Source organism: Balaenoptera borealis (genome assembly GCF_965194805.1).
Source record: "Balaenoptera borealis genome assembly, chromosome: X".
Classification (NCBI taxonomy): Eukaryota; Metazoa; Chordata; class Mammalia; order Artiodactyla; family Balaenopteridae; genus Balaenoptera; species Balaenoptera borealis.
In genome coordinates this window covers 60,248,809-60,259,228 of record NC_138881.1, presented here as the reverse complement: position 1 = coordinate 60,259,228, position 10,420 = coordinate 60,248,809, and the positions used below count along the sequence as shown (strand labels likewise).

The following is a 10,420-nucleotide window of genomic DNA, read 5'->3' as shown; positions in this document are numbered from 1 at the left end:
AAAAATTCGCCGCAGCGTGGTTTGGACTAGAGTGAAAATGCAACAGACGACAAGAGGACAGAACCCACCCCCCGCCACGGGGTCAGCTACCGCCTCTACACCCCCCCCCCCCCCGCTAGCGCGCGTAGGCGCATGCGCGCGACCTTCGTGGGCGGGGCTCAGGCGGCGGCGCCGGAGCGCGGTGCAGGGGATTGGCCGGCCACTAACACTGTCCGTTGGCCCTGCCCCGCCTCCACGCGCAAGGCTCATGCGCAGGGCGGGAGCGAGGGAAGTTCAATCCGCGGTCGAGATACACGGAGCCCAATCTGAGGGTCATGGAGGCGTCCCGAGGGTTTGCGGAAGCTGGGGCCTTAAGCCCAGAGCAGGCTGCCCGTTACCTGAGGTACATTTGGGTCGCTGGGCGGGTCTAGTTCACAGGCCCTGGCCGGGAGTGGGTGTGGGGGTGGGGTCCCTTGGACCCTCCCAGGGGCCCAACGGTTGAGGTGGAGCCGTATGAGATGCGCGCCCGTGTTCTCGGAGGAGGCGTGGGAATCTCCCCAGATTTCTAAAGCCTGGGGAGCCCCCGATGCCCCGGGTCAAATAACTCTCCGGTATGAACTCCTTAAGAGCCAGAACTTCAATCGATCCAGGCTTTCTCGGGTCTACAGCTTTCAAAATCACCATTTTGTTTTAAACATCTTTATTGGAGTATAATTGCTTTACAATGGAGTGTTAGTTTCTGCTTTATAACAAAGTGAATCAGCTATACATATACATATATCCCCATATCTCCTCCCTCTTGCGTCTGCCTCCCACCCTCCCTATCCCACCCCTCTAGGTGGACACAAAGCACCTAGCTGATCTCCCTGTGCTATGCGGCTGCTTCCCACTAGCTATCTATTTTACATTTGGTAGTGTATATATGTCCATGCCACTCTCTCACTTTGTCCCAGCTTATCCTTCCCCCTCCCCATGTCCTCAAGTCCATTCTCTACATCTGGGTCTTTATTCCTGCCCTGCCCCTAGGTTCTTCAGAATCTTTTTTTTTTTAAGATTCCATATATATGTGTTAGCATACGGAATTTGTTTTTCTTTTTCTGACTTACTTCATTCTGTATGACAGACTCTAGGACCATCCACCTCACTACAAATAACTCAATTTCGTTTCTTTTTATGGCTGAGTAATATTCCATTGTATATATGTGCCACATCTTCTTTATCCATTCATCTGTCGATGGACACTTAGGTTGCTTCCATGTCCTGGCTATTGTAAATAGTGCTGCAATGAACATTGTGGTACATGACTCTTTTTGAATTATGGTTTTCTCAGGGTATATGCCCAGTAGTGGGATTGCTGGGTCATATGGTAGTTCTATTTTTAGTTTTTTAAGGAACCTCCATACTGTTCTCCATAGTGGCTGTATCACAAAATCACCATTTTGAAATCCATTTTCTTTTAATAAATAAAGATTGGTAATGCCTTATGATATTATTCTTACTAAATTTAAATATTTTCTATTCTATTTTACGTTTATAATTTAATGTATACATTTTCAGTCAAGGTTCAACACTCATCTTTCTCTTTGGAACTAGCTTTTTAAAATTATTTAAATATATATTAATATATTAAAGATTTAAAATTCTTGTTATATATGGTAAAATATTTTCCTTTTGTAGTTTTTCAATGATTTTTGTGTATGCTGTGCTTTAATATACAAAAATAAGCATTAATTTTAAGATACCCCCCTACAAAAGCCTTTCTTGGGTTTTTCCAGTCTACCAAGCCCCAGGCCTAGGGGATACAGAGAGGAGTGAAACACTGTCCCTGCCCCCAAATTGCTTATAATCTAGTCGTGGAAAGGGATAGGTAGACCATAAGTGCTATATTGTTTGATAAGTGCTGTAAGAGGTACAATGTGCAAGGCATACTACAGGAGGGAATGGCCAACTACAAGGATCAGTGAGCTAAGGGAAGGGCTCACAAGAGGAGACACTGGTGTTGAGAAACGAATAAACATTCACCAGATGGCTAAGGGTGGAGGACATGGTGATGTGGGAATGAGCATTTAAATTTTTCTTTAAATTATTATAAAATACAACGTAAAATTTACCATCTTAATCATTATTTTTTTAAAATTTATTTTTTATTGAAGTGTTTTTATTTACAATGTTGTGTTAGTTTCTGGTATATAGCAAAGTGATTCATTTATACTTATATATATTCTTTAAAATTAAAAAAATCTTTTTAAATTGAAGTATAGTTGATTTACAGTATCGTGTTAGTTTCAGGTATACTTTTTCATATTCTTTTTCATTATGGTTTATTACAGGATATTGAATATAGTTCCCTGTGCTATACAGTAGGACCTTGTTGTTTATCCATTCTATATATAATAGTTCGCATCTGCTAATCCCAAACTCCAAAAATACGGAATGCTTCACGAATTTGCGTGTCATCCTTGCACAGAGGCCATGCTAATCTTCTCTGTATTGTTCCAATTTTAGTATATGTGCTGCCAAAGTGAGCACCCATTTTAACTATTCTTAAGTGTACAGTTCAGTGGTATTAAATACATTAACATTGTTGTTCAACCATTACCATCATCCATCTCCAGAACTCTTTTCATCTTGCAAAACTAAAACTCTATACCTATTAGACAACAATTCCTCATTCCTCTCTCCCCCAGCCCCTGGCAACCACCATTCTACTTCTCTGTGAATTTGACTTCTCTAGGGATCTTATATATAAGTACAATCATACAGTATTTGTCTTTTTGTGACTGGTTTATTTTTTTAATTTTTAAAATAAATTTATTTTTATTTTTGGCTGTGTTGGGTCTTTGTTGCTGTGCACAGGCTTTCTCTAGTTGTGGCGAGCAGGGGCTACTCTTTGTTGCGGTGATCAGGCTTCTCATTGTTGTGCCTTCTCTTGTTGCGGAGCACTGGCTCTAGGTGCGTGGGCTTCAGTAGTTGTGGCATGTGGGTCCAGTAGTTGTGGCTCATGGGCTGTAGAGCGCAGGCTCAGTAGTTGTGGCGCATGGGCTTAGTTTCTCCAAGGCATGGGGGATCTTCCCGGGCCAGGGATCGAACCCATGTCCCCTGCATTGGCAGGTGGATTCTTAACCACTGCGCCACCAGGGAAGCCCATGACTGGTTTATTTTATGTAGCATAATGTCCTCAAGACTCATCCATGTTGTGTCATGTGACAGGATTTCCTTCCTTTTTAAGACTGAATAATGTTCCATTGTATGCATAATGTCACATTTTGTTTATTCATTTATCCGTTGATGGATATTTGGGTTGCTTCCCTCTCTTGACTATTATGAATAGTGCTGCTGTGAATGTGGGTGTACAGATATCTCTTTGAGATCCTGCTTTCAATTCTTTTGGGTATATATCCAGAAGTGGGATTGCTGGATCTTATGGTAATTCTACTTTTAATTTTTTGAGGAACTGCCATACTGTCTTCTATAGCAGCAGCACCCTTTTACACTCCCACCAACAGTGCCCAAGGGTTCCAGTGTCTTCACATTCTCTCCAACACTTATTTTGTTGTTGTTGTTACTAGCCATCCTAACGATATTGAAGTGGTATTTCATTGGGGTTTTGATTTGCACTTCCCTAATGGTTAGTGATGTTGAGCATCTTTTCATGTGCTTATTGACCATTTGTATATTTTCTTTGGAGAAGTATCTATTCAAGTCCTTTGCCCATTTTTTAACTGGGTTGTTTGTTTTGTTGTTGTTGAGTTGTAATTCCTTATATACTCTGTATATTAACTTCTTACCAGATGTATGATTTGCAAATATTTTCTCCCATTCTGTAAGTTGCCGTTTCACTCTGTTGATTGTGTCCTTTGATGCACAGAAGTTTTAAATTTTGTTGTAGTACAAAGAAATCAATTGGAGCAGTGGAATAGGTCCCTCTCCCTTTCCAAAAAAAGAATGTTTTAAGGCTGTTAGAAGACAAAAGGTCTCCTTACAGAGGAGTGAAACACATCTTTGGACTGAGTTACATGACTTCCTTAAAGAAGACTTGGGGAAAACAGAGGGAGGCAGTGTGTGGGGGGTAGAGTGCTGGCTTCAGAGTTGGGCCATTTGGGGTTCAAATTATGACTCTGGCACTTGTTAGCTGGGAGGCCTCAAGTAAGTCCCCTGACTTCTGAGCCTCAATTTTCTCATCTGGAAAATGGGGATAAGGCTTAAGACCTTTAGTCCCCCACCCCGTCCTTTCCCTGAGCAAGCAGCTTGTGCTGATTCCCCAGTGTTGCCGAAAACCTGGCCTCTGTTCACTGCTGCCTAATAGAAACGTGGGAGACAGAGCTTTGGAGGAGTAGCTTTATTACTTTGCCAGGCAAAGGGGGACACAGCAGGCTCCTGCCTCGAAAAACTATGTGTCCCCACCGCCCCCCCCCCCCCAGGAGGATTTGATGAGTGTTATAACAATACTTCCCAAGGTGGGGTTGCTGACAAGATTAGGGTGTGTGTAGGGTCTCCTAATCTTGATGAGCTTCTCTGGTCCTTTTAATCTTGCCTCAGGTGGTTTCTTGGCTGTTTCCCCCCATTGATTAGCAAATGTTTGAATCTGCCCTTTGGAACTCAGGGAAGGTCATGGCGGCTGGAGTCTTGCCTACAAGAAACAGGGGACAAAAAGGCCTCCGTGTCCAGGAGCCTCACGGGCCCTGCTTGGTTTCACGTCCCCCTTTTCTTTGATACTCCTCAGTCTTGAGGAGAACAGATGTTGGATGAGAAAAGGGAACAATCGTTTTGGATAAAGATGTTAATCATGAACTCGGCAGGGGACTCAGTTTTAATCCCCATTTCGGTTTTATGTTTCCCCAGATCTTTTAGGGAATGGGTCAACAACCACTCTGACTACTTCTGCTGAGATGGGGCATAGTCCTGCCTAAATTTTGAGGAATAGATACCAAATTAGAAATATTTGAGTTCCAAGTCCTGGATCTGAGTCTTATATGATTAAGATCTCAATCCCTTGTTCTGCCATTTTGATACAACAGACCAGGTTAGAGGTAAGAGGAGTGATAACTAGAACTTTAGTAGACAGAATACATCTCATTTCCTTAGGAATTCAGGAGAGTATGTCTGAAGCCAGTTGTTTCCAAACCATTCCCTGTAAGGGAGGAAACCCACCAAGGCAATTCCGAAGACCTGGAAATAGGAAACTGACCACATATCTAGCAGTTAGAATTATCGAAAGAGTCAGCATATGAATCTGTAGTTTTGTAGGTAAAAGGTATGAGAAAGGATAAGAAAACAGAACTTTCATCTGGTTGTTGGAACAAATACTTAAGATTTCCCAAAGGGTGAGACATCGACTTCCTGCAGATCTGTTCCTCTGCTGTGGCAGGCTGGGGGCAGGCTGGGTTCATCGGTTTCAGATAATCTTTTTACTCTAGTGTGATATATTCATGGTTTAATTCCATCCAGTTTTAAGGAGGTGTGAATAGTAAGGAGGACATCTTGTATGGCCCCTTCCATTTTTCCTCCTGCTGCCACTCGGGTCCTTGTTTTTCCAAACCTTCAGCAGCACCTGGTCTCCCAGGGATGCTTTGAAGGGATGTAAGGGAACTGCCAGGCAAGGGGGAGACCTGTGGAACATAAACTTATGCATAGCAGTTAACAATTGACCAACCTGTTGTACATACTGTTTAATTTTTTTCTTCCTACATTAGAAATGTTTCTCTTCTTTTTACTCTTAGGAGCTAAGAATGGTTTCCTGTATATAATTTCATAAGGGCTCAATCCTAGCCAGCTTCTTGGGGCCACCAGTATACAGAGGAGAGCAATTGGCAAGACCTTGTCCCATTTTAGATGAGTTTCCTGTGATTCATCTTCTTAGCTTTTCCTGTAGATTGGGGTGTCCATGCTGAGTGAAGTTTCCATTTTATACCTAAAGCTTTATTTGCTGTTTGTGTTATTTCTGCGACAAAAGCAGATCCATTGCTACTCTGAATAGTAGAGGAAAGGCAGTACGTAGGAATAATGTCCTTAAGAAGTGTTTTTGTCACTTCCAGATGCTTTTTAAGAAGTGTTTTTGTCACTTCCAGATGCTTTTCTTATTCTGGCTGGAAAGGCCTCTACTCCACCTTGATACAGGTGTAATCCTCTTAAATCTTTAACCAAAATCTCGTTGAAGAAGGTGGGGGAATTTTTAAATCCTTGTGGCATCCCAGAGTCTGATATAGCTCAGAAAATTCAAGTTCGAAACAATACAGGAATAAATGCATCTGGAATCACATCCACAGTGGTCACCTAGTTTTACCATAGTTACTCTATTTTGACTTTCAAATGCATTCCCCTCTTCAATGTTAAAGGAGATGTACAATGCATGTCTGAAAGGCCACAAAACAGGTCGCTTTTTAAAGTTAAACCATGTATAGGCCAGAGTGACTTCCTCATACTTCAATAAGTGCAGATTTTTTTTTCTTTCATTTCTCCTTTTGATTGCAAGTTTTTCAATAGAAGACATTGATGATCAAAATATCTATCCCTCGGTGCCAGAGTGATTCAGCTCTTCACCCCAGGTATAGATCATGTCCCTAGGTGCTAGGCCTCCTTTATATTTGCCTAGTTAATCCTCATTGGGGGAAAGCTGATCAGAGCAAAACTGAAGAAGCTCAGAGGTATGTTGAGGAAAGGCTTTATAGGCCATACATTTTATCATTTATGCCCAATTGTCACATAAGCATTGTACATGTGCTTTTAGCAGTAGACCTAAAGCAAACAGTGATACATCATGAATAATTACAGTCTGATAACTTTACTAGGTAATTTTCCTTTTCTCCTAAACATCAGGGCAAAAGTGTGACTAACACAATAACTTCCATAAATACAGACTTTAATTAACAGATCTAGAGTTTTATATCTATTGAAACATAATCTTTTTCCCTAAAATCACCCTCATCTCCATTGAACACAGCCAAACCAAGACATTTGCTTTCAAAGTAAGTCTGTAATGTTAAGTAACCAGTGATATTCCAGACCAAAAAAAAGAAAAAACAAAAAACATTATAACCATATTCACCAGTTCACTCAGTAACCAATCCTTTTGTTAACTTTTTATGAAGCCATCAGATTCTCCATTAAGATTTTCTTTTTCTTATCTAGCTCAGCAGTATGATGTGAAATTTATCAGAGACCTGTATTTGTCAAAAGGGGTCCTTCACATAAATCTTCTTGAAGATGAAGCACTTTGCAAAAGCAGAGTACAATAATAACTGTCTATAAATGACAGAAAGACTTTTAAAAAAAGGGCATAGTTAAACATCTGATTGCAATGTAATCGGTAAAGAAACTTGGTTACAATAACCGGGATTACATTTAATTTAACTGATTACATCTGATTTAACATACCAAATAATTCTAGTTAAATCTTTCTCTCTGAGATGACTCAGGGGGCCCTCTGAAGCATCTCAAAGTTAGCTGGAGGTCAAAAGAACTTTTAGAAACTGTCAAACAATACTTATTTACTTAACCAAAGTGAAAAGATTTCAACGGCAAATACAGATCACTTAAAGGCAAAGGAACTCACAAGCTGTTATCAAAAGCAGTATTCCAAGAAAATGTTGAAGGGAGAAACCAAATCTGGTCTTGCCTTAGCCCACTCCCAACAAAATCCATTTATCCAACTAGATTTTTTTTTAAAATTAATTAATTAATTAATTAATTTATTTATGGCTGTGTTGGGTCTTCGTTTCTGTGCGAGGGCTTTCTCTAGTTGTGGCAAGTGGGGGCCACTCTTCATCGCGGTGTGCAGGCCTCTCATTATCGCGGCCTCTCTTGTTGCGGAGCACAGGCTCCAGACGCGCAGGCTCAGTAATTGTGGCTCACGGGCCCAATTGCTCCGCGGCATGCGGGATCTTCCCAGACCAGGGCTCGAACCCGTGTCCCCTGCATTGGCAGGCAGATTCTCAACCACTGCGCCACCAGGGAAGCCCTATCCAACTAGATTTAATCCAATCTTAGAAAATCCTGATCATGCACAACTCTAAAAACATGTGCTTTCTTATGGAGAGTATCTCAGGGTGGCACAAAATACCTTTAGTTTCTCTCTCTGCCAAGGTAAGCCAATATTCACTAACTAATGTTTCAGTATCTTATTTTATTTGTAAATGGCCTACTTATTCAATAAACTTCCATCATTTAACTTAACTCTAAATTTTTAAGCTACAAAGTAGCTGAAGAGATTATTCTTAAGTACACATTCCTAAAACAATTGTTTCTAAAGAGTTTACCCCAAAGCTGTTATCTCACTTGAATTATTTTACCTTGATGACTCTAAAGACATGTCTATATTAATCAAACCAACAAGCTTAAGCCACCTTCAGTAGCAGATATCAATTCAGTACTGAATATTTCCTAGATCATGTGGTCCTAAAATTTATCTTGGCCAATTTTCTAGACATTTAGATTTAGTTTGTAAGAGCTGACTTTCAAGTCAATTAAACAGAGCTCATTTACAAGTTAACTTTTACATAAAGACCGAACCAGAGACCTCAGTTTTCCCCCTTCCACAAAAAAGGCCTTCTTTCCCTGCCTTTTTCTTCAGTCTCAGGAACTAGAGATGGTCTAGATAAGTGTTCCGGAGGGCCCGGGCACAGGGGGAGAGAAATAACAATTCCTTTTCATGGGGGCATAGCTGAAGATCTCCTAGTTTTGTAAAAATACCCTGGGGGGGCCGTTACAAGATTGAATAGAACTCTGGTCATCCATAACAATGAAACAGGAGGGAAGTGGGCAGGGAACAACCTTTGAAAGAATGACATAGTCCAAGGACATGACATAAACTGATTAGAACCAAATGGGTCCAAGATGGCAAGACAAGTGGACTTCCACTAGACCTTAAGCCTCAGTATACGCACATTGTAACACATCAGCAAGTTAAATGACACACCCACAGGCGCCATGACAGTTCCAAGGCCAACCATAAAGATCAAAAAGTGGGCTGTGGCCCAATTCCTGGAAATCCCCACCCTTTCCCCAAAAAGCTGGAATACTCCTCCCACTCATTAGCCTATGAAATTACCCACCCCTATAAAAACTGACAACCCCATACCCTGGTGCCTTTCTCACCTTCTGACATGGCCCACACTCTGTCTGTGGAGTGTGTTTCTCTCTAAATAAATCCACTTCTTACCTATCATTTTGTCTCTCACTGAATTCTTTCTGCGATGGGACATCAAGAACCTGAGCTTCTGATCAGCTCGGTGCTTTGTGTCCACCTAGAGGAGTGGGATAGGGAGGGTGGGAGGGAGACACAAGAGGGAGGAGATATGGGGATATATGTATATGTACAGCTGATTCACTTTGTTATAAAGCAGAAACTAACACACCATTTTAAAGCAATCATACGCCAATAAAGATGTTAAAAAAATAAAATAAAGTAAATCCATTACTTCTAAAAAAAAAAAAAAAAGACCTGAGCTTCATTAAGTCCTGAAGCCAGGTATGTGATCTCAGTTGGAAGACCGTGGGTTTTGCCCAGGTTCAAGTCCCAGCCGTGTGGGTTCGAGTCCCAATCTGAGTTTTGGCCAGGTTTGAGTCCTGGCTGCGTGGTTTCAAATCCCAGTCTGGGTTTTGTCTGGGTTTGAGTCCCGGCACGTGGGTTCAAGTCCCAATCTGAGGTGCACGGTTTCAACAAGGCTAGTCCAAAAGGGAAAATCCCAACCAACATTCTGCCACAGGCAAAGCCCGACGCGATAGTGTACCCTGGTGTTGTCACATGTGAGCCCTGTTATTCGTCTCAACCAGTCAATGCAAGTACTGAGAAACATACATACAGACAACAAACATAGTCCCACAAACAAAAGATCAGACAAGATGTAGCCCATTTCCACTCCCAAACAGAGAACTCAAAATGGCTCGCAATGATCCGGTAGAATTTTCCCACCCTACACAAGCGAGAGTGGCTCACCCCAAAACAATACACACAAAAACACAAACGACAGATAGGCTATGGCCACACAGACAGAAACTCAGAGGAGGTATAGTTTAAAAATTCCACTTCCACTCCCGGACAAAGGCTTCCAAACAGATTGGCTCAGTTTTTGAAAGAGAACAAACCCAGATTTGGCTCTCAGGGGGCCCAGAGTGGCTCAATTGCTGCAAGGGAGTGAGGCCAAAGTGGCTAGCCCAGATGGAGTGGAGAGAATTCCCAGCCTTTCCATTCCTGTGACAAAACAATTCTAGCTGAAGAATAGTATAATAATTTAGGCCACCATACAAAGGCCACCTCTCCTCACTTTTAAGAATATACATTGGGGGCTTCCCTGGTGGCGCAGTGGTTGAGAATCTGCCTGCCAATGCAGGGGATACGGGTTCAAGCCCTGGTCTCGGAAGATCCCACATTCCACGGAGCGGCTGGGCCCGTGAGCCACAATTACTGAGCTTGCGCATCTGGAGCCTGTGCTCCACAACAAAA

The 10,420-nt window shown here is 41.9% G+C and overlaps 2 protein-coding genes across 2 annotated transcripts in view; one reads left to right on the top strand and one right to left on the bottom strand.

Moving 5' to 3' along the window:
- Positions 1-211: 211 nt before the first annotated feature.
- The window catches only part of ERCC6L (ERCC excision repair 6 like, spindle assembly checkpoint helicase), a 53,298-nt gene continuing 43,089 nt past the window's right edge, over positions 212-10,420 (top strand). Inside the window, exon 1 of the mRNA XM_082377037.1 lies at positions 212-382. Coding sequence (XP_082233163.1) covers positions 315-382 — 68 coding nt within the window. The 5' untranslated portion in view covers positions 212-314. The remainder of the gene's footprint in view (positions 383-10,420) is intronic.
- PIN4 (peptidylprolyl cis/trans isomerase, NIMA-interacting 4) overlaps positions 4,627-10,420 on the bottom strand; it is a 58,420-nt gene continuing 52,626 nt past the window's right edge. The window contains exons 3-4 of the mRNA XM_082377621.1: positions 9,137-9,221; positions 4,627-5,602 (exon numbers count right to left, since the gene is read on the bottom strand). Coding sequence (XP_082233747.1) covers positions 5,430-5,602; positions 9,137-9,221 — 258 coding nt within the window. The 3' untranslated portion in view covers positions 4,627-5,429. The remainder of the gene's footprint in view (positions 5,603-9,136; positions 9,222-10,420) is intronic.